The sequence below is a fragment of the Gnatocerus cornutus genome, chromosome 5 (assembly GCF_029298725.1).
Source record: "Gnatocerus cornutus isolate USDA-ARS CGAHR chromosome 5, icGnaCorn1.1, whole genome shotgun sequence".
Classification (NCBI taxonomy): domain Eukaryota; kingdom Metazoa; phylum Arthropoda; class Insecta; order Coleoptera; family Tenebrionidae; genus Gnatocerus; species Gnatocerus cornutus.
In genome coordinates, this window is record NC_142237.1 from 11,052,301 (window position 1) to 11,076,373 (window position 24,073).

The 24,073-nt window shown below is 34.6% G+C and overlaps 4 protein-coding genes and 2 non-coding genes across 7 annotated transcripts; 1 reads left to right on the top strand and 5 right to left on the bottom strand.

The window, feature by feature from the left end:
• Positions 1-7,224: 7,224 nt before the first annotated feature.
• Prdm13 (PR/SET domain 13) lies at positions 7,225-9,394 on the bottom strand. Its single transcript, XM_088037411.1, has 5 exons — positions 9,197-9,394; positions 8,518-8,809; positions 7,688-8,142; positions 7,433-7,638; positions 7,225-7,384 (listed from the first exon to the last, which is right to left on the bottom strand). Exons 1-5 carry the CDS (start codon positions 9,392-9,394, stop codon positions 7,225-7,227), a joined length of 1,311 nt encoding a protein of 436 aa, XP_087893537.1.
• Positions 8,185-8,266, bottom strand: TRNAS-CGA (transfer RNA serine (anticodon CGA)). Its single transcript has one exon. It is a non-coding gene; the product is annotated as a tRNA-Ser (tRNA).
• A 3,133-nt stretch (positions 9,395-12,527) lies between the features above and the next one.
• On the bottom strand, positions 12,528-13,886 carry kri (uracil phosphoribosyltransferase krishah). Its single transcript, XM_088037517.1, has 5 exons — positions 13,634-13,886; positions 13,394-13,580; positions 13,033-13,345; positions 12,833-12,988; positions 12,528-12,781 (listed from the first exon to the last, which is right to left on the bottom strand). Exons 2-5 carry the CDS (start codon positions 13,510-13,512, stop codon positions 12,707-12,709), a joined length of 663 nt encoding a protein of 220 aa, XP_087893643.1. The 5' UTR covers positions 13,513-13,580; positions 13,634-13,886; the 3' UTR covers positions 12,528-12,706.
• On the top strand, positions 13,886-15,242 carry LOC148174434 (SET domain-containing protein 4). The gene has a single exon (XM_088037516.1). It carries the CDS (start codon positions 13,939-13,941, stop codon positions 15,211-15,213), a length of 1,275 nt encoding a protein of 424 aa, XP_087893642.1. The 5' UTR covers positions 13,886-13,938; the 3' UTR covers positions 15,214-15,242.
• Rsph3 (Radial spoke head protein 3) lies at positions 15,230-23,266 on the bottom strand. 2 transcript variants are annotated; one of them, XM_088037512.1, is made up of 8 exons: positions 22,291-23,266; positions 19,406-19,493; positions 19,212-19,262; positions 18,490-18,789; positions 18,082-18,448; positions 17,939-18,025; positions 15,677-15,863; positions 15,230-15,346 (listed from the first exon to the last, which is right to left on the bottom strand). In XM_088037512.1, exons 1-7 carry the CDS (start codon positions 22,983-22,985, stop codon positions 15,679-15,681), a joined length of 1,773 nt encoding a protein of 590 aa, XP_087893638.1. In that variant the 5' UTR covers positions 22,986-23,266; the 3' UTR covers positions 15,230-15,346; positions 15,677-15,678. The 2 variants fall into 2 exon arrangements, with proteins under 2 accessions (XP_087893638.1, XP_087893639.1); XM_088037513.1 differs by lacking the exon at positions 19,212-19,262.
• On the bottom strand, positions 20,089-20,170 carry TRNAS-AGA (transfer RNA serine (anticodon AGA)). The gene has a single exon. It is a non-coding gene; the product is annotated as a tRNA-Ser (tRNA).
• Positions 23,267-24,073: the final 807 nt, after the last annotated feature.

Genomic DNA, 24,073 nt, shown 5'->3' on the forward strand with positions numbered 1-24,073 from the left:
ATTTTGTATCGTTTTGATCGGTCTAAAATTAGCAATTTTTTTTTTAAAAACGTTCTTTAACTGGCCATAAATTAGTAATTTTTTCTGTAATCGAGTTGAAAATTCAGAAAATACTAGTTTTTTCTTCCTAATCAAACACACAAAATTTCAGAAATATGTATAAGTGCAATAGGAAAGATTTGGCGATTTTCTACAGTCTTGGTCTATCTAAAATTAACAAATTTTCTACAAAACCTTGTTTGATTGGCCAAAAATTAGCCAATTTTTGTGTAATCGAGTTGAAAATTTAGAGAGAGATTAGTTTTCCTTTTTAAAACCATTACAATAAATTTCAAAATTGTAGCTAAATCAGAAAGGATTTTACAATTTTGTATCTCTCCGATCAGTCTAAAATTAGCAAATTCTCTTCAAAACTTTTTTTGACTGGGCATAAACTAGCCATTTTTTGTGTAATCGAGTTAAAAATTAGAGGAAATATTAGTTTTTCTCTCTTTATTAAACACACAAAATTTCAGAAATATAGCTGCAATAATAGAGATTTGACGATTTTTTATAGTCCTGGTCTGTCTAAAATTAGCAAATTTTCTACAAAACTTTTATTGATTTGTGTTTTTCCTTCTTTATCAAAAACACGAAATCTCAAGAATATTGCTGTAATTTGAAGATTTTTTTATGGTTTTCGTCTGTCTAAAATTAGGACATTTTCTACAAAACTTTGTTTGACTGGCTATAAATTAGCCAGTTTTTGTGTAATGGAGTTGAAAATTTCAGAAAATACTAGTTTTTCTAGCTTTATTATTATTTTTGCTACAACAAGAAGGTTTTTACAATTTTGTCTTTATCAAAAGTAAAAATTGGAGTTAATACACAACTGAAAAGTAGTAACTTACTCAAATTTCTTAGCTGTAGCAATGTAAATTATCAAAGCTATCAATTTTAGTAAAGCATTCAGGCAATTTTTGCTTGCCATTAAATAAAAATTTCTAAAATGTGTGCTTTTAATTGCTAAAAGCCCAATTTTAAGAAAAATATTTCGAAAAACTGCCAATTAAACACGTCTAACAATTCGTTCAATTAAAAATCCTCCAAAACGTATAAGTGGGTACCACCTACCTTACCGTTTTTTTTTTCTCAGAACAGCACACACACGCCCGAAACGACTCCTTTCTCTATAAGTCGAAACACAAGTAATTCCAATAAAGAGATTAATACGTAATTTCCTAATTGCTTATAACTTATAACATAACAATTTTTTCTTAAGGCAACAAAAAATAATCAGGTGGCGCTATTGCCATAACCAAGGGTAATGAATGACGACTTTTTAGAAAGTCTAGTTCAAAAAAAAAACAAATATTTATTCAGAGTGTCCAAACGATTTGTGGACAATACTGATTTTGCAATTTTTCAAGCAGCGGTCATATTCGAATTTAAAATTATTTTCACAAGTGCGACCGTGACCATAAAAATTACATAGTTTAAAAATGTCCTTTCTGATAAGATAGCAACAATAGTGCGATGCCGAAAACCGCATCTTTCTATCTGTCATAGCTCCGGAGAAATTGCAAAATTTAGGGGAGGATTTCTCATATTTCTGCCTTAAATACAAAAATTTCTTAAATTTAGTTACAAATCTTTCTTTCTTTATCAAACACACTAAATTTCAGAATTGTAGCTTATGGTGGACCAGCCTGTATTTAATCACAAATTTCTCGTTTTCTAGAATTAATTATTATTATTACATTCTTAATTGAATTAACTATTATAGTTTTCCATTATTAATATTTTACATATATTCCGCTCATAAAAGGCAAATTGAATTCGGAATTCTTAATTCTAAATTCAATGCGGACCCTGTTTAAATATTAACCATAACGTGATGCTATCTCCTCTAAGTGATACCAAGACGACTTGGCATTAAGATACGCCATTCTAGCTTTAATTAGGATGAGATGCTTAATTGCTTTACACACCAAGATCAACGTGCCGCTGCTACGCGCGCCTTTTCCGCAACTACACTGTAAAGATATTTTTTTCTTCTTGTAAAACATTAGTTTTCTCAGCCACAACCCAAAACTACAAACTATCTTCTCTTTTAAAATCAATGCGAAAATTTCAAAATAAAATAATGGTGGATGCGCCGGGTCGCCGATATAAAAACCACTGGAATCTTTGAAAAATTCCGTTTCAGTTGACGGTGTAGGCGTATATTTTAAAACGATGCATTTTGTGTGTTATCTTAACAGTGTAGACGTGATGTGAGTGTCTGTTCGGGCCTGTTTGAATATTCCAAGCTTGTGCGAAGCTTAGCTGCTCTGTCTCGCGATTCTCTCAAGTGGAAGTGGCTCGTCTCCTTACACTAATTGCTCATATCTAAACATTAACATGCTAATTGGTCTCTTACTTTATTACATCCTGCTGCCTGAACGTGAACGTGAACATCTCGCGTACGTGCAAGCAACTTAAGTCTCTGATTTACTTCGGAGCGGTTATTCTTACCTACATTGAGAGTAATAGAAGTAGAAAATAACTCAAGCTAATGCTTAAAAGACCTTATCTTATCAATAGTTATTTGGTTAGGTATGCATGATCAAATTTTCTATTTTGCAAAAACTAATAACCAACTTGTTTATTTTTGCATTACACTACATTACCCAAACTGACCAAAACGATGAAAAAATCGAGAGATTCCTCTTATTGCAGCTATATTTCTGAAATTTTGTGCGTTTGATAAAAAAAGAAAAACTAGTAAATCCTGAAATTTTCAACCCGATTAACCAAAAAATGGCCAATTTATGGCAATCAAAAGAAAGTTTTATAAAAAATTTGCTAATTTTTGACTGATTGAAATGATACAAAATTCTAAAATTCCTCCAGTTTTAGCCACAATTCTGAAATTTATTGTGTATAATAAAAAAGAGAAAACTAATATCTCCTGAAATTTTCAACTTGGTTACACAAAAAATGGCAAATTTATGGCCAATCAAAAAAATTTTGCTAGTTTTAGACTAACCTAGACGATAAAAATTTGTCAAATTCCTCCCATTGCAGATATAATTCTGAAATTTTATGTGTTTGATAAAGAAAGAAAAAATAGTAACTACCGAAAGTTTCAACGCAATTACTTAAAAAATGACCAATCAAAATGTGCTTGTAGAAAATTTGGTAGTTTTCGACTTCTGTAGAAGATAAAAATTGGAGAAACTCTTCCGTTTTAGCTACAATTCTGGAATTTAGTGTCATTCATAAAGGAAAAACTAGTATCTCCAAAAAAATTTAATTCGATTATACGTAAAATGGCCAAATTATAACCAATCAAAGAAGGTTTTACTCATTTATTAAAATTGATCTACAATACCCAATGTGCAATAATTTAACATAAATCAAAAATAGAAAATGTATCTCTTATCTAACTTTTATTTACAGTGTACAATTATAAAACAAAGAAATGAACATCTAGCCAGTAGGAAGACAAAAGAAAATAGATTCAGGAACATCAAAAATGTATTTTCCCATTATAAATCGTTTAGCGATTTGGGGTTATATGACGCGTTGTAATATAGCGGAAAGCAACCTCGTTGCAGCTCGGGGCTACCAGATAATGAACTGAAATAACTATCCTTCATGTTTCGAAACCCAGCCACCTCTTTCCGTCCTTGTTCTTGCAACTTCTTTCCAATACATCCCTTTGCCCACGTTTTTCGTATAGTATCAAGACGGTTGAGGATGCTAAGATTGTTGCGAAACACTTGACAATCAATTCGGTAGACTACCGTTTAGGTACATTCAGTGGAAAAGTATTAAAGGGGATTCCTCAGAGCCACTTGAACAGGTTCCCGTTTAAGTTTCCGGAAGCCGATTACTCAGCATGAATCCTATCATTAATTCCTTGCAATAACCACTTCAACGATTACAGCTTATACGAAGTAAAGTTGACATCTAGAAGAGTTTTGTTGACTGACAGTTTTCACGCAGAGTATTTCTTATTCCTGGTCAATATGCAATATTTGAGGGGCGGTAACTCAATATTTACTACTCCATATTTTCTTGAAAGCTATTTTCGGGCCACACATATTGGTTTTTCGACCAAGAATCAACCGTCCGTCGCAATATTCAAAACCCGGCTGGTCCATTTACATTCATGTTTTTAACAGCAATCCCGATGGACCAATGGACCCTTGCTTCGGGCCAACAATATGATTTATTTTTTAGTGGTGTTTTAAAAAATGTTTTGGTAGAGGCAAAAGGATAAATACGTATTTTATGTGGTCTAAAAACATTGAATCTGATTTCCGGTGATAATCATTTTGAAAAAAAATATGTTGGAGAAGTTTGCCTCCTGATTCTGAATCTAAAATCCGTTTTGCTCCTTCAGGTTCGGATTTAGACAATTTCTTAAAAAATATTTTTTAGTGATTTTCATATACAATTGTTGTTTGTCATTTTTTGAGTAATCGAGTTGAAAAATTCAGGAATTACTAATTTTTCTTCCTGTATTATACACACTAAATTTCAGAATTTTAAATTACCCAATTTTGGTGTATTTAATTCAGTCGAACATTTCGGGAGATACTAATTTTTGCTTCTTTATCAAGCACAATAAATTTAAGAATTGTAGCTACAACAAGAAGAATTTGACAATTTTGTATATTTTGGCTCAGTATAAAATTAGCAAATGTAAAAAACTTTCTTTTAATTACCATAAATTGACCATTTTTTGGAGAGTCGGGTTTAAAATTTTGGTAGTTACTAATTTAAAACCTGTAAATTTAATTGGGTTTTTTAATTCGATGTTTCTATTGCCTAAACTGCTAATTTTACGTATCAGAGAAAAACCGCAAGAGCTAGGTTAAATCTCCTCGTTTAGTTGACACATTTTCCGAGTGTTTATAGTGGCAAAGGAGTGCGAACAGAGGTCGATTTGCAAATCGTGCGAGCAATTCGAATGATAATTCAGCATAGGCAATTCGAATAGAGAGTGACGTTGGTACAACTTTATTCGAAATCAGTTCCGGAACGGCAATCACTGATGACAGATTTATGAAAATATTTGTTGGAAACGGCAGTTATTTTAAATATTCGTCGGGATCATCCGATTATGTAGATATTCGCATAAAAACAAGATCGTTGCTGTTCAGGATTTGTTCTGCACCAGTAAGAGACTCCTCCACGTCAATAACTTGAGAAAAAAAAGTTCAAATCGATAAGGGTAATATTTCGGTCGAAATTAAAATTAATCGGAGAAGGAATAACGAGGAAAGAAAATCCCAGCCGATGTAGAAAGAATCGAGAAAACAATTACATTTTATTAGATAACTTCAGTGGCAACATCCGCTGACATTTTATGTAGCTTGAATCGTTTTATGACTCTACTCTCCAGAGACCAATCATGTTTAAACTAGACCAGTCGCCATATTGAGTCATAAACCAATGACAATTAGCTATAAAACAGTTATTGCATCAGAAGCGCGTTCAAAAACATCTTTGTGGTATTAAAATTGCTTCACATATCTATAGGGGGATTATTCAGAACTACTATAATTCGACTTTACAGAGGGAGAATGGAAGAGAGTGTGAAGGAAACTTAATTCGGACCAAACTTCATTCAAGATGTTACGATCTGGCGCAAATAATTGACTTTGCTTTTTATTGTCGTCACAGAATTTGAATAGCCAAAGTTTAATCAAGAGAATTAAAATAGCGAAAACTGAAATGGGAAAGATTTGATGAGGAAATATGAAAGTCGAATCGACATTCGAGCCCTGCATAGCAGTGCCATCTATTCTGTGGAACAATAAGCGGTGGAGGCTACATACAGGAGTTGACTCAAGCATGAGTAAAGCCCCTCTAGTTACCAGTATTAGGGTAACAAGTAAAATATAGATGGCACGATACACCCTCTGGTGTCCTCTCGTGTTCAAAATCTTCATTATGCTTTAACACCGAACAAAAAATTATGAAGAAAAGCTATTGATTTTAACTTGTAATTATGGAAATGTTTGAGCTACAGCTACGACATTTGGAGAAATTACTATTTTTAAGTCGTATTTTAACTCTAAAAAATTTCTAAATCATTAAGCGGATGACTCAAATTTTGGAAGGTCATACATATATTTTCATGTTGGCAACTCTGTTATTTTGAGGAACGAAAGAAGAAAGAAATTTTCTTTTCGCAGATTTATCAGAATGCAAGACAGATTATGCTGCGAGTTCCATGGAGCCAACTATAGTTGGTTGCAGATCGTAACTTTCACCCTTCAATGTTGGTTGCATAACCATATTCACCCCTTAAATTGTTTTGGTTCATCCCCATTTTTATGGTTTTTGAAAAAATAGCCTCTGAGCTAAAACGGTTTCTATTTGGATGAAATTTTTTTTATCGGTTCTTCTAAATTTAGGGCAAATAGTCAAGATGTCTAATTCAGTAATATTTCTAAATTTTATTGCCTTTCTATCAAAACTAGGAATATAACAGGTCCCAATGGAAAATATTAAAAATTCTTGATTCGTTCTAAAAAAAATATTTCTAAAATCCATCCCTGTTGCTCAAAAATTTTGAGGTTTGAGGCAAATGGTCAATGAGTCATGAATAATAATCTTTCCAAATTTTATTGGCTTACTATCAAAACTACGAATATTACAGATCCGAATAGAAAATATTGAAAATTTAAGGTTCGTTTTAAAAATAAAAATTTCTAAAATCCGTCCCTGTTGCTCAAAAATTTTGAAATTTTATCAGATAGGTAAAAGGTCTAAATCAGTAATCTCTCCAAATTTATTATGTAAAATATTAAATATTGTATTGTAATATTATGTATTATATTATGTAAAAAATTTACCAGTTTTTTGGCAAATGGAAAATGCTTTCTCTGCTGAAAATTTGCCAATCTCTAAAACTCTCGTTTCTGTGAAAAAAAAATGCTGTGGATGTTTTTAGAATCTTTAATCATCAATGAGGCCGAATAAATCTAATTTTATAGGTTTTGTTGTATTTGAAAAAAAAAATGTAAAAAAAAAAGTTTTAGAGACGAGTATTTTAAATAATTCCGAAGCGTTTTTTCACGACCCATTTTGAATGACTTGTGATACCTTAAAAACTTATCTTTTTATTGATATGAAGTAATTTTCTCCACATTTTTCTCTGCCCCCTCCTCCAGAAAAATAAAATTGATATTTATTAATAATTGTAATAACCAAAATAAATATAATTCTTTTTACAAAATAATTTCAACTATTTGGCACTTCCTCTTCACTTTTAATATCATCATCAGGATTGGAATCTTCTTGTAAAATATTCAGACCCGGATGCATCTCAATCATATGCCTCGACTTCAAATGCCGATCTAAATCCCTCCTTCTCACCAAAATTTTCCCACACAAATCACACCTAAAATATCCAGATAAGTCAACACACCAAAACTCACCGGAAACTTACTTATACGGGGTGTTCCCTTCGGCATGTAATCTCACGTGTTTGTTCAAATTGCTAGGATCTCCAAAAGGACGCATGCAAAATTTACATTTTAATGGTTTGTACCCGGTATGTGTCCTTATATGAATTTTCAAGCCGTATTTCCTCGAGTAGCATTTTCCACAGTACAAACAAACATGACCTTGTTTCGATTTCCCGAGACTGCTCACCTGAAACTACACATTTTCCTCTGTTTCTTAAGAAGCCCGTTGTGCTCACCAAAGTTTCAATGTGTGCTTCATCCTCATTTCCCGACCGCTGCAAATGAAAATTGTGTTGTTCAAACGGGACTAACGGCCAGATTTGTCCATTTTCCAGAATTGGAACGCGGAAATTCTCAATATAATGTTCTTCCGGTAATTTTTTAAACGGTTTAAAAGCCGAAGACTCATTGTACGGCCTGTACAAATCTTTTTGATTATTTCCACTATTATGATGTGTGCCGGACACGGATAAATCAATGGCGTTGCGTTGTCTGATTATTTGTGGCTCTGGCGATAGTTTAAAATCAAAACCATTTTGTTTAAAAACTGAGTTTTCCTGGATAGACATCGATAATTTCTCCCAAAGAGAATCGATGGAGTCACGACCACATCGTAACGAAAGGTGCAGTTTTAGAGGGTTTGGGGATTCGTAAAGAGCTGAACACTTCGTGCAGACGTATTTTTTCTGTCCTGTAATGGTAAACAAAGGTAAAAATGAAGAAAAAAAGAGTGCGCAGCCGGTAGGATTCGAACCTACGCTCCCAAAGGGAATCTGATTTCGAGTCAGACGCCTTAACCACTCGGCCACGACTGCAGATAACGAGAAGTTGGCATTTCGTTATTAAAAAGGACACACGAAATCTAACAATTTAATTAATTTTTTTGATGAAAATCAAAAGTTAAAGCCGCTACTCTTGTTCGAATAAAAATGCAATTATTTGTTCTTTAATTAGTGCGAATTACAAATTTCCACAATTTTTTTTCTCGGATTTTTTATTTTCTGGGTCTTCCATGGACTAAGCAGTGTGTCCAACTAAACTAAGAAAAAATTATTCTTCTACCAACCTTGTATATTTGCCGGTGTTAAAAAGGCAATTTGCAGCATTGCAAGTATGTCCTCCGAGAACCACAAAAGTAGTTCTTGACCCATTTCAATGGATCTCACAGCCTGGAGGAAAAGTTTAGGGGTTGAATTGCTAGCTTCAGATTTATGAGCTTGAAATTGAAGTTGAATGTTATAATTGTGACAATCGTCAGCGAGGCGAAGGGCTCTGACCCAGTGGATGTTCTGATTCCAAATGTCTTTAGAGTTTGTTTCCAAGTCGATCATGTCCGAAAAGTTGTGGTGGACAGAAATCTGCAAAATTTTAGACTGATAAATGAATCTACGGAAGAACTAGAAAATTCAAATAATCTACAGAAACTAGACTATAATTGAAAAGGAGCAAAGCTTTGGACCGCCTAAAGAAGAAGAATGTGAAGAAAATCTTGAGAATGTAGAGAAATGGGAAATTTGCGGTTTAAAAAGTAGAAAATTAAACACTCTAAAAAGTCATACAAGAAAAGAGAGTCAGAAGTATCTGAAGTCTGAAGTTTATCCCCAAAACTCTCTTTCATCATATTCAGAGTTATCAATGAAAGAAGCTCCACAAAAACAGGAAAGAACAGGAGGAAAATAACAAACTGCAAACTCATTACTAAGTAGCAATAACAAAAATCTACATGTAAATAAAAGCAACCCCACCTGTACAACATCCACATGTCCCACCAATTCCTCCGCTTCAATATGTCCAGAGATGGCTCCTTGAGGAATCGGCTCACTAGCCGTCACTTTTCCCGGTACCAGAAGCTTAGAAGAACCCGTCACAAAACTAGTCAACAATTCCGGATTTGTATAGCTGTATTTTTTATTTTCTAAATTTTGAGGCACTATAGGAAACATTTCCTTTGGTATTTTTAAAAAACTTGTCAGTGATTCTTTTTGAAATATAGTTTTCTTGTTGTTTGACGTTCAAAGCTCGCGTGATTTCATTATTATGGCTGGTAAATTGGTTGGTAGTTAAAAATCAACTAAAAGTAGGAGTTGGGTTGTTACCACCTTCTAGAGGGCGGTCATTACTGATCCACCCCACATTGTTGCATCCCTCAGATTGACCGGGGATAAAATATGGGATGCAGGGGGAGGAAAGCCGAATCTGTGCCAAATTATAAAGAATTATTTTAATAAAAATTAGTTGTTAGAGCTTAGAACTCTTTTGGAATGCAGATTTTAGAACAAAACGCAAAAATTATAATATAAAATTGACATTTTTTTTAGTTTTAGTTCCTACAGTATAGCATCAAAAACCAAACACCAAAAACTTATTTTCATTTTTTTTTATTAAATTTCTGTTTTTCGTTAGTTTTTATTTTGTGGCTATGAAATTTAAGAAGGTGACTATTTCTAAAGTTTTCAATAAAGCAAAGTGCAAAAGCAGAAAATTTTAGAACACGAGATATAAGATTTTAGAATATTTTATTTTAGGACGATCCAAAATCTTTTTCATATTTTTATTAAAATTCGTATCTTTGTAATTTTTTAAGATATTACATACAATGTAATTTGGCGAAGTTATTGTTTCTAAAGTGTTAATTAACTATACCAAATTACAAAATTTTAGAACAAGAAACAGAGATTTTAGAAAATTTCATTTTAGGACAAAACACAAAATTTTATGTTTTTTCATTAAAATTCGTATCTTTGTTAGTTTTTAAGTTATGACTATAAAATTTCAGGAAGTGATTATTTTTAAAGTGTTGATTAACTGTGCCAACGTACAAAATTTTAGAACAAAAAATAGAGATTTTAGAAATTTTTTATTTTAAGACGAACCAACATTTTTTAACCATTTTCAATTAAAATTCGTATCTCTGTTAGTTTTTAAGTTATGGCTATGAAATTTATGGAGGTTATTTTTTTAAGTGTTCATTAACTGTGCCAAAGAACAAAATTTTAGAACAAGAAATAAAGATTTTAGAAAATTTTATTTAAAACGAAATAAAAAAACATAGTTATTAAAATTCGTATCTTTGTTACTTTTTAAGTTATGACTATGAAATTTAAGGAAAATTTGAGAAAATTTTTAAACTGTTGTTTGACTGTGCCAAAGTACACAATTTTAGAACAAAAAATAGAGATTTTAGAAATTTTCATTTTAGGTCGATCCAAATTTTTTCAACTTTTTTTTTATTAAAATTCGTATCTTTGTTAGTTTTTAAGTTATAACTATGAAATTTAAGAAGGTTACTATTATTAAAATGTTTCGGCTTATTGAATAAAGTTTAAATTACAGTTATTGCCATTGAAGTTTTATTTTATTTTTATTTTATTTTTCAATATTTATAATAGTTTTATAAGAAAGTGCAAATTTTTTGAACGTGAGTGTAAAATTATACTTTTACAAATAATGTTGTTTCAAAGCTGAAACTGCAAATCTTCAAATCTTTAAGCATAAAATTTTTGAAAATTTCAGATATTGGATAAAGTGCAGCTGCGTTTGTTTGTGTTCGGGAATCGGGTTGCTGAATAAACTTTTTAAATGACCCCCGCCCCATGTTAATGTGGCTTTAATGTTCAGTGTGTACACTTGTCGTGCCTTTGAGAAGGGGTGGAGCTTTGCAATAAGTTCTTATATTGGAAAGGGGCGAAATTAAAAGTTGGTACATAATATTAATAAATATTAATAAAAGAAATATGTCAGAGCAAAGTGGTGGAAAGAGTCACCAAAAACGAGATGAAAGAAGAATCACCTATAAAAAACAACAGAGATTCAGAAGAAAACACCAAATAAATGAAGATAACAACTTTTATTATCTGCAAATAAAATTCAAATTAAGATGAACTATAATTTTATTAAATAACAAAAACAATAACAATTTCTACTTGAATTGAATAGTAATAAAAATATAATTTTTAATCCTCACTCGGCGTTATTAATCCCGTCATTGAAATGTAAATTCCTGATTAGCTCCTCCGAACTCAATATTTTGCTCGCTTGAAATCCAACAATACATTCAATTACGGTTTATATAATCGAGATCGTCATCTCGACGGGTCAGCAAGGCATAAAGATATCATTGGGGGATGCACCTGTAGGTTCCGGCACACAGCTGGCATCTGTCAACGAGATGCGCTCCATCCCCAAACAAAATCGCAGTCTAATATCACCCTTGAATCTGCTTGGACCACTGATCGTGGGGTGCAGAGTGCTTTGGGAAAATAACACGTGTTAGGGAAAGACCGCACGTGCCGCAGAAAGCCGCAAGGTGCTGACACCAAACTTTGACAAGTGTATAATGTCGCGCAAAAGGGGGCGGGAAGCTGTATAATAGTTATTTCAATATCAATATTCACAGCAAAAATCTACATTTTATTTATTATTTATTTAAGAAAAAATCGAAATCTTTTAGAAACGTGGCAAAGTAATTTTAAATAACGTAATCCGTCTCGCGGCACCTGGCAACTTTTGGCCAAATTCGAATTGATGAAGCTGTGATGCAAATTGGGCAATAATGCGATCTAACAACAAAATCCTAAGCAAACTCACCTCTAATCCGAGTGTACACATGCAAGCTGCTAACCTCCCGATATAAATAAATCGCATTAAGATTAAAATTAGGAATCAATCGAGCTTGAACTAGTTACCCTCAGACTGTTAGGGGTGGTAAAAGAACAAAGACACACTGGCATGAAGTGTAACTAAATGAACATTTAATATGGGGTGAATTACAAAGGCAAGTGATCACTATACGTCCTGAATGAGATACTATATTAAATTATGTAGTATTGTTGCTGGAATTTGGTTGGAAGACACGAAAGAAATTAATTAAAAAAAGTACAGAATGTTAGAACAAAAAATAGAGGTTTTAGAAGTTTTTTTCAATTCATATCTTTGTTAGTTTTTAAGATACTTCAATGAAATTTAAGGAAGTTACTATTCCCAAAGCATTCATTTTCTGCGCCAAAGTACAGAATTTTAGAACAAGGAATAGAGATTTTAGAAATTTTCGTTTTAGGAGAATAAAACTCAGACGAGAAATTTCGAGTTGCTATATTTACATAATTCAAGATGCGACTAGGCAGAAATAAATATAATCGATACAAAATATTCAAACAAATTTTTACAAAGCGAAAATCAAGTGCTCACAATATGTACTACAAATAAGTTAAGTAGAAATTCCTCAAAATATTTTCATCTAGAAGAAAAAAAACTATTTAGTCGGTGCCGAAATACTTTTGCCCAAAATGATTTGGCGCGACTGGATGCACCTCAGACGTCAACATTTTCAACTAAAACAAATCATTAAATTAACGGCACGTCACTTTACCACTTGTACCAACTTTAGGAAACGACTCCAGAACAGTTTGTACAGCCACTGGGGTACAAAATAAATTACTCAGAATGATATTGTCTTCTTTAACTTTATGCTCTTTTAATACTGTCACAGCTTTACTGACCGTGTTCCCGGTCGACATAATGGGGTACATCAACAAAACCTTCAAAGAAACGTAAACACAAAATATCATTGATTTTTACCTACGTGTCTTTGGGCAATGTCCTCTGGAAACCTAGCATACACCACTTTCGCTTCATGGGTATCAGCGTCTGACTCAACCAGAATCTTCCCTATTCGAATACTGCGACAACAGTCTCTTAAACCTTGTTCCATTGCTTCTCCAGAGCGCACAATAGACACGCCGCAATTCCCTGATTTGTACTTCAACCCATCATAAGTTGAATTAGTGGGAGTTTTAACTTTGCAATCGGTGAAGGGGAGTTGGTTCAGACTTTCCTCAATAACCAAACGAATCAGTCGATCCGCGGAGAATTTAAAATCGCTTCTGGAAGTCTCCCTGGACAGTTAAAATTAGAGTTTTGGAAACAATACCACTGGAACTTACCTGTCACGCAGAATAGTTTGTAATTCTTTGATCTGATTGTTGCAAAACAATATTTTTAAATTCTTGTATTGATTAATGTACTCTCCGCCATCAATCAAGTCGAGCTCCGCATTTCCCATGCCTTTTAATATTTAGAGAGAAAGTGAGGTTAGCAGCACGTCACAAGCGGTGATGAAAATAGCAGTTACTAAAAGAAATTTTCAATGTTGCTGGGGATATTTAGAGAAGGGAACAACATACCTTTGTGATCGAAGTGTTAAATTTAACGAAATAACGATGAAAGTCGAAAAAGTGCAAGTAAGAAGAAAGTGAGGTTATGTTAAACGTCAGCTGTGTGGTGACAGACCAGTGGTGGAACACGCGTGTCAAAATAAAATTACTCTGTTTATCAAAAAATAATTGTGATAAGTGACGTCATTTCGTGACACTTCTTGCAGTGAAACTGAAAATCGGTGAATTGGACCAGTTGAAACCGAATTTAGAGGCATATTAAAGATGTGCAGCAGTGGCGGTGCAGTCATCGTAGAATTGGGGGCCGTCCAGTAATGGGTCGTACTTACCGGCGAAGATCACACAAGCAAGTTGGTCCTGGGGCCCTCGATCACGAAGAAAATGTTGTCAATTTGAGAAAATTCATGTCCAGACATGGTTTCAAAGACAATCTTAATCTGCGCGATTTCCCTGACACCGGTAGAGGAGTCTCTTCTCCCCGTAAACTTCACGAAAACGATGTGATCATCACAGTTCCTTTGGGAGTAATGATTACGTACGCCACGTTGAAATCCAGCTCCTTTGTCCAGTTTTTTTCACCCCAAAGTAAATTAACAATCCACGATTTATTGTCGTGTTTTTTGGTCTATGAGAGCCACAAAAAAGATTCGTTTTGGAAGCATTATATAAACTCCTTGCCCTCGCAACCACCTTGGCTCCCCGCGCTCTTGTCCGAACAACATATTGAATTACTTCCGCCTGATTTAAGATTAGCTACCAAGAAATCACGCAGGTTGCTAGACGAAAGTTGGACGAGGATACAAAAATCGATGAAGAAAAACTGGACTTGCGGTTGTTGTGGCAGGAAAGCAGATTGCGTGATCGACTGGAATGTCTTCGTTTGGGGCTTTGTTATGGTCAATACGCGCGCTGTTTACGTCAAGCCTGAAGTTATTAGAGACTTATCTGAGATGTCGGAAGACTTGTTATCAGATGAGCCTTGCATGGCGCTGTGTCCATTCTTAGATATGTTTAATCACAGCGACAAGGCTAAGACTCGAGCCGAGTTGAGTTGTCGTGACGGGAAGTGGGAGTATCAACTCACCACCTTGACGAAGTATGAGAAGCATGAACAAGTTTTTATTTCGTATGGAGAGCATGATAATACGAAACTTTTGGTGGAGTATGGATTTTTTATTCCGGGGAATTGTTATGATACTGTCGCGGTGGAAAGAGACCAACTTTTGAGGGTGTTGGGGCTAAATGTCTCTTATTTTAGATATAAGTTTCTAAGCAAACATGGACTTGATACGGGACTGTTTTTTACTGACTCCGAACCGTCTTTTAATTTGACAGCTTTATTGTACGTTTCTGAGAGCGAAGACCACGAAGCTAAACGTTTCACTTCGGCGGTGTACACAGGCAACTATCCTCAAGAGTTTTTGGAAAAAACGCTCAAAGTAATGTGCCGAAAATTACTTAATTGGGAGGTGGAATTGTTAGATGCTTACTTTAGAAACGTGAATTTCTTCGTTTTGGATCCACATATTGTTAGTTTTTTGATAAACCGACTAAAATTTGTCCTAGATCTGTATGATAAGTACAAATAAGTTTGTTTTCCAATAGTAGAGGTCATAATAAACAATAAATTTATTGATTTCCAACATGTACAATAATATACAATAAAACGATACGTGTAAAAAGTGCTCACTAAATTCCAAAAAAATCCTCCCCGTACACCTCCTGCAACAAAAACACCAAATTACAAGCACCCTCCTCGATTTCAATAACAAAACCGCATCGTTCACCCACTTGTCTCGGCGTATTAATCGAGCCCGAACAGCAGAATTTAATATCAACCCCTCGACAGTCAACGGGGCATATTCGAATCCGATTTAGGGGCGATTAGATCCGCCAACACAGGTGTCAGTTTCGCGTCCAGCTCGTGATTACAGTTTTCGCGTCTTCGACACTTGCGCTATTGAAAACGATGCCACGCTTTGCGAAAATGGTGTTGTGGCATAATTTGTTTTGAATAGGCTTTATTAGGCTCGAGGGGATGGTGGTACCTACCCTTAATTCTCTTTTGGTGGGTTGTCATTGACATTTTTCGTTATTTCTTCTTGTAGTTTGAGGTGGTCGGCTAGGAGGATGTCTTCTTGGGTTGGACCCTCCTCTTCTTCACTGGGGGGCGAGCGGGGGGTGCGGTTTAGGGCTTTGTAGATTTCGGCGCGGTTTTCGAGGATTTCACGGACGATATCTGCAAGGTTTGCAGTTTTTCAGAATGGAAATTAAAATGCTAATTATTATATAATTTGGTTCGTACAAGCGGCTGCACCAATTTTTTGTCAAAATCACTAATCAGGTAAAAACTAGTAAAAAACTGGCAAACTTTTGATAAAAAACTATTTAGGTATTGGTGTAATATCGATTGTTTACCCAATTTTCGGTGAAAATTACGGCAAAGTTCAAAAGTAGAACGAGTGATTATCCGCAATTTTCCACATATTTGTTTCCTGTGGCAGTGCCATTACTTCTGATAATGAGGACTTTGGATTCGGAAAAGTAGGTTAAATTGTAAATTATATTAGAATGCCACCCCAGAAACGTACGATCGATAAACGGGTTGTCTTTCTAGGTGTTTCTTTTTAATCGTATTGGGCTCGTACAAACATGTAATTTATTTATTTTTTAATATCGCTCTGTTTCACCATATAAGTGTCCGATTTTGAACAAACAGCAAATAAAGAAATAAACAGTTTATTTGTGTTCTCTTTATGAGTCTCTCAGGAATAAAAAACTACCTAACGTCCTTGTTGCTTAATTTATTAAAAAAAAAACCGTTAGATTTATATTATTCCGTTTTTCACTTGTTTTCGATGCTCTAAGAGACTCCTTATCGCACTGTTTGGTGAGTTGGTACTCCTGTTAATTGCTTATCAAATATTGATTTTAAAAATTTTCATTCTAGGACCACCAAAATATTTTCACTTTTTTATTAAAATTTGAATCATTGTTAGTTTTTAAGTTATGATAACAAAACTTGGGGAGCTGACTACTTTTAAAGTGCTACTGTGCCAAAGTGCAGAATTTTAGAACAAGAAATAGAGATTTTAAGAATTTTCGTTTTTGGACAAACAACAAATTTTTTCAACTTTTTTACATTAAAATTCGTATTTTTGTTAGTTTTTAAGATATTTGAATGAATTTTAGGGAAGTTACTATTTCTAGAGCGTTCATTATTATCTGTGTCAAAGTACGGAATTTTAGAACAAGAAATAGAGATTTTAGAAATTTTCGTTTTAAGACGAACAACAAATTTTCAACATTTTTACACTAAAATTCGTATCTGTCAGTTTTTAAGATAATCGAATTAAATTTAAAGAAGTTACTAATTTCAGAGTGTTTATTATCTGTGCCAAAGTACAGAATTTTAGAGCAAGAAATAGAGATTTTAGAAATTTTCGTTTGAGGACGAACAACAAATTTTTAATTTTTTTTACAATAAAATTCGTATCTTTGTTAGTTTTTAAGATAGTTGAATAAATTTTTGGGAAGTTACTATTTCCAGAGCGTTCATTATCTGTGCCAAAGTATAGAATTTTAGAACAAGAAATAGAGATCTTAGAAATTTTCGTTTTAGGACGAACAACAAATTTTGAATTTTTTTTACAATAAAATTCGTATCTTTGTTAGTTTTTAAGATAGTTGAATGAATTTTTGGGAAGTTACTATTTCCGGAGCGTTCATTATCTGTGCCAAAGTATAGAATTTTAGAACAAGAAATAGAGATCTTAGAAATTTTCGTTTTAGGACGAACAACAAATTTTCAACTTTTTTACATTAAAATTCGTATCTTTCTTAGTTTTTAAGATATTCGAACGAAATTTAGGGAAGTTACTACATACTTTCAGATTATTCATTAGCTGGGACAAAGAACAACATTTTAGATCAAGAAATAGAGATTTTTGAAGTTTTAGTTCAAGGACGAACCAAATATTTCAAACTGTTTTTCATTAAAATTCGTGTCTTTATTAGTTGTTAACTTTTATCTATGAAATTTGCGGAAGTTCCTGTTTTTAAAGTGTCATTGACTGCACCAAAGTACAAAAATTTAGAACAAAAAATGGAGATTTTAGAAATTTTCATTTTAGGTCGAATAAAATATTTTCTACTTTTTTTAATTAAAATTCGGATTTTTGTTAGTTATTAAATTTCAAAATAATGACTGGTTCACCTAATTGTGTTGCCCAATTTAGGTTTCAGTAAGTAGGTAAGTCGGTAAATGTCAGCCTTATTACCAAAATAACATAATAACTAATTTCAGATGATTACCTGTAAGTACATCTCTGCTGCTGACGATGTCCTTCAATTCGTGCGTGACCTCCTTCATCAACCAAGGCATAAAGGATTCATCCACGTCTAAATAAAGAAATAAAACACAACCAATTTGCTATTATTTATACTTTTAACAGTACCTTGTTTGATGGTATCCATGAGATACCCATCATTTTCCAGTCCTTCTAGAACCGATGGAAGCAAATCCGCGATGTATCCTTGCATAAGAACCGACGCTGCTATCCTCTCCTCCATCTCCTTTTGCAACCGATAACCTTCCTCGTACTCTTTCACCTTCCTGTCTTTCTCCTTCTTGAATCTCTTTTCCCTTTCTTCGACTCTTTGCGCTTCCGCCGTCTCCGTAGCCCTCAACTCCAAGAACCGTCTTTGTTGCTCTCTCAACGCGGCCAACTCCTCCTCTTCCAACACCTCGATCAAAGCTTGTTCAATCGTTTTCCCGACGAGGACTTCCAGAATCGGTTGAACTTCCATATCGAAATCGAACAACTGAGAAACCACCTTTACTAAATTTACCTCTTTCAACTCACATCTCCCGGATAAATCTGCGTCTCCTGATCAACTCCCACTTTAGCCGGGACGTAGAAAGGCGAAACCGGCCTCTCGAGGAACAGCTCGGTCTGTGTGCAGATATCCGACGTCGGCGGATTATTAAAGATCTCCTCCAGGTAGAGCTCGGTTTGAACTGGTTCATGTTTTCGCCCAGCCACTGGAGGCGGCGAACCAAGACGTAATTGCGCTGCACGAATTTGCTGGTTTTTTGCTTTTCGACGGGCGAGAGCACGTCTTCGAGCCTCCGCCGCACGTGCAGCCGCCGACTCGCCGTCACCCTGAATTGACCAAAAGCACAATTAGACGGAGTGGTTTTCGGGAGAGACCTAAAGGACGGATCGAACAGAAGCGTTGTGGGAATTTTCCTAAAGCGGGGGTGGGCGTGGGGAGTATTTACAGCGGATGGCAGGGCGATCAATGGAAGTTGTACTTTTAGTTGTCGGTCGATGTTTAAAGTGACAAACGACAATGTCGATTGATTGTCTAACAATTTCATAGCGAACAATCAATCTAATTCAAGAAGACACCAATTGAATGTTGAATTTTCAGTAATTAAAATAACAACGAAATTTCTTCGTACTTTTGTAGAATTTTTAGAAATGCCACCAGCAATCAAAGCATTAAGCGTTAAACTTTGAACTTATGTATAATGAAAAACGGGAACAAAGAGCTTTGAACGACGACATTTTTGCATACGTACCTCGTCCTTGGATAGCAGTTTGGCGTATGCGAAATTCGGATTCCATTTTGGCTGCGTTGCAATCATCACAATTTAAAACCTCTGTCTTAACTTTACACAACATTATCTCATATTCTACCAAAAAATTTTGAAAAAAAAACGACCAATTCTGTGTCTAGACCGGAAAAATGGCAACTTAATGGAAAGAAACTTACCATATGGCCCGATAGAGTTGGAGCAAAATTACTTCCTCTACAAATTCTTTTGTCGAACATGAGGTTCGCGTAGGGCAAAGGCACATCCCTGGAACAAACAAGAAAATAAGTTCGCCTTTCGCTCGGACGTTAAATTGAGATCTGCGGCTGTTAAGTCTCGTTTCCACAGTCCACAGAGGATTGTAAACCAAGAGTGCAATAGGGTTTGTAAATTTTCAAAACTGGTCATAAATCAAATTCGGTTCACTCTAGAACGGACTGTGGAAAGGAGGCTTTACGACACTGATTCAGTCCTAGGTACATTAATAACGACTAAATGAAGCATCAAGGTCAAGGGTAAATCTCATCAAATCAAAACAAAACGTTTACATGAAAAACACGACATGCGATGAAATGACAAAATAATTTCTGATAAATTTTAATACTTAATACGATCGTGTAAACATCACCTTGAACAGCTTTTTACAGATTTTTAGATAAATAATGAGAATAGGTGATCGATTCACGCCGCCAATTTTGTGAGTGGATGGGTATGACATCAGCGGAAATAATTTCGGCTAAAAATAGACGGATATTGATTTTGAATTATTAGATGATGGGGGTTTATCTGTTGAAAAATTTAATGAAGATAGATTGGTAATTTTCATTAAACGAGTGGTGAAAAAATATAAAAAAAGAACATTCGCAGTCGGTAGGATTCGAACCTACGCTCCCAGAGGGAATCTGATTTCTAGTCAGACGCCTTAACCGCTCGGCCACGACTGCTGCCTAGCATCAGCTCTCCGATAAATCGGGTTATAAACGTTATATTATTTGACTAGTTTTGATTCGTTCAATTTATGACTAAATTTCTTAAATAAAATTGATTATTATTAACAACATTTTACTTTAAATTTAGCTATTGTTAATTTCTCTAGTACTCGAGTTTTTGCAAGCGGCAAATTTAAATTGTACCTACTTTTAAATTTAAATTGTACCTACTTTTAAACTGTTAAATTAATGACGGAATTTTGTAATTTTGGTTTAACTTCGCCTATATGAACAAAAAACGATTTAAATTAATCGAATCAAAGAATGGCAGGCCCTGTTTACACTACACATTATAAATATCAAGTAAATCGTCAATTTGTAAGGGTTCAATTAATCGTTAGATGTTCAATAATTTTAATGTTAATTCGTCTTCAAATGTGTGGACAATTATAGCCTGACTTCTAACAAATGTAAACAGTACAGAAAAATGTTGCAAAGTAAATTAGACTTTCAAGTAGATCTATTGGCCCAAAAGGTAGGTGAAGTTAAACCAAAGATATAGAATTCCGACTGTATTAAGAAAGTAAGTAATAAATTGATTTAATTGTTAGTCTAAATAGATTGAAAATGGATCGCTTTTTTAATTTTTACGTTATTTATTGCACTTTTTGAAAAATTTAACTGTTGAACTACAAATAAAAAGTCATCATAACTACCTGAATAATTATTAACTAATGGTAATCAGTGCCTGCAATGTAAACATGTTTTGAAAATTGAAGATGCATTTAAAAGATAAAGAAAATGAGCAAACCACTGTATAAACAGTCTATTGTAAGCATGCATCAATGTCATTTTTGTCTTTTGTTTAATGAATGCCTGTTGCTTATGAAAGTCAATTTTGAAAAAAATATGGCCCAAAACTTAGAAACCGCCACCGAAATATCAATTATTTATAAAAGACAAAAGTTGCTAAGGTTGGCAAAAACAAAACATCCTAAACGTGGCAGTTGGCGAGATTGGTAACTAAATGGGCAGTTGACGTTTTTAATGTCAAAAATTCAATTTGAAAGTTAAAACTAAAATTTCACATTATTGTGCGAGATAAAATAAAGAAATCAATAATTTCTACCAAAGTTCAGTCCCAAAGAAAATTCAATTGATGCAGATCGCCAAGGACACTCTGATTTACCAAAAATCTAAGGTAATTCGATTTTTATGTTTTGTAAATACCTAAGCATTGCTTTTTCTTATAGAACTTACATTTTTTTAATTCAATTTTGTTCCGATTATACACAGAAGATATAAAATACAAATTAATTTTACAATAATTTCGTTTAAATTCGAGTTTTTCTTGGATCACACGATAAAAATTAGGTACTGAACAAAGCTATAACCTATTCGAATAAAACACAACACATATTTGTCTAAAAATATCTGTCTTGACAGAAAACATAATTATGGGATCGATATCTAGGTAGATTAACCAGCATATTTTATTATTACCATCTATATAAAGCAAATTCGATAGACAATATTAATTATGATTTTTATAGACAGGCACGTGGGTAAGTTTTACCTTTCGCGCAGAATCTGTTAGTTAATTCCTTGATTAGTACTACACTTGCAAGTTTTCGATAGTCATTTCATCTTCATAATAGTCATTTCATCTTCATATAACGGATGTTCCAAAAAAAGACGGATTTGCTCTTCAGCAAGTGTAAAGAAAAAATCCCAAAAAAATCGTAAAATAGATATAAAAAGATCATTCACTGTAGACGTTAGAATTTGCGGTGTTTTTAATCAAACACCCTGTATGTATGTCTCTAGTTTCATTGATACCTGAAACTTAATTCGATCTTTAAGAATCGTCATGAAACGATTTGATTTTGATGAATAATAAATCAAAGTGACGCTTCGCCATAAAATTACGTACGTCAGAACTACCTGCGAATGTACCTACTCAAGAATTCTATTCACTTTCATTCAACCCAGTTCGATCGATACAAAATCATTAAATAATAACCCCCGCCATATTTACCGTCGATAAAAATTTAAAACCTCGCGTCACACGTTCGTACATTGACGTTGAGAGCCAATAATTGCAAATTTATTTATTGTCCTGCGAATCAACTTACAAAGCCCTTTTACCGCTATTGCTGTTAACATCTTCATTTTCGGTGTGAATCCCCGCTATCGACGCCATCAGTCCCGCCGCCGCCTTGGCCGCCGCTTCGCATCTCGTCTTGTGCGTGTTCTTCCCAGGTGTTCGATTTAAAACTCTCGGCTCGCTCGCATAAGCGTACAATTTTTTTACTTCTTTGATTTTCGACTCCTCCAGTTTGATTCCGATCAATGTGGCTATTTCTGGCGGTGGTTCCAGAAACTGTCCTTTCTTTACCGTTGTCACAAACGGTTTTCTGTTGACATCATTCGGCACTTTTTTCGTCGTTTCTTTCTGCAGTTTTCTTAATTTAGCATCTAAAGTTTTCGTAAATTTCGTGTCGATGTTACTCTTGGTTAAGTTGCCATGAGACGCGCTGAAGTTTTTCTTCAAGTTGTAGTTGTTCTTTTCGATGGTGTTGTTGATGTGGCCGTTGCTTTTCGTGAACGACTTCTGTTTGTTCTCCTCAAGATTTGTCTCCACGCGTCTGGTGGGATAGACGATGATATTCGGTTTCTGCTTCTGGTTGTCGCGTCCAAAGGGTTTTAGAATCGCTTCACCGATGATGGTGATGGGCAAGTTGTCTTGATTGAGGACCTTGAAGGCCACATCGTCGTCCACCTCATCCGAAGACATGGAAAATACGGGAGGCATGGCCAAATCCGTCATGAGTGTCTCAAAATTCTACCAGAAAGACATCTTCGCCAGTCTAATAAATCAGCCTTTTCCTTTCTATACCTAATGAGTATTCACTACCAAAGAATTGAGCTAAAAATAGATTTAACTTTTATTTTCTACGTGAAAATAATTTTCGGGGTGAAGAAAATATAACAATGCGTTCACACTAAAACACTTGACATTATCACATCGTTGAGTCGGCGTCGCGACGCCGGTGTTGAATGACCGGTGTATCACAACTGACCGCTGTCCATTCCGTGGAGGTTCCAAAGGTACCAGCGCATGACCGATGGATTTCCACCTGAAGGCGATGGGAGACTCCACCATTATGTGGATGTGGTCGATATTGATTACGGCGGGCGCAAATTGGCAAATTCGGAAGGATGCAAACTGTTAATATGACTCTGACGCCACGTCTATCCGCGAAGTTTCAAGAAGGCTAATAAAATAAGTACAAGAAAACTCCTATTATTACAAATTCGTGCGCTAAATTATGCAAAGAGTTTAATAATAAATCGAAAACAAGCTCATCAACGGAAGCAAACACACTTCTGCTAATTATCCCGTGCGTGCAAGACTCCCCCCTTGACTAAACGTGTTTCTTGACCTCCCCTTTTAAACGGCAATTAACAGAAGTTTTTATGGACGTCCAGTTTCGTTGAACTTTGTTTTAGCGTTTTTACATGGAAGAACAATTTCTTTTCGTGGTAAGAGACGTCTTTCAAAAATAAAAAAAACTCAGCATTTCGTGACTTCATAAAAGTCCGCAGTAGTCTATTAGCATATCAGGCGGTCATCGGTGGACGCCATCGTCAGGGTCAAGGGTGGCGCACCCTTGTTATGGCTAAGGTCGTTTGAATATAGCGGGCTATAAAAATTAATGAGCGGATCTTGTAGGCAGGTAATTTGTTTTTGGAGCGTCGGCGTTGGCGTCACGACGTCAGATAAGAGAAGAGAAAATATGAGAGGTAATAAGGATCAGAAAGAATTCACTCAGTTTAATTAGAATTTATTAAGCTGCAATTATTTTTGAAATTTAGTAGTTTGTTCTGACCTGAATTGGATGAACTGTAGTACCC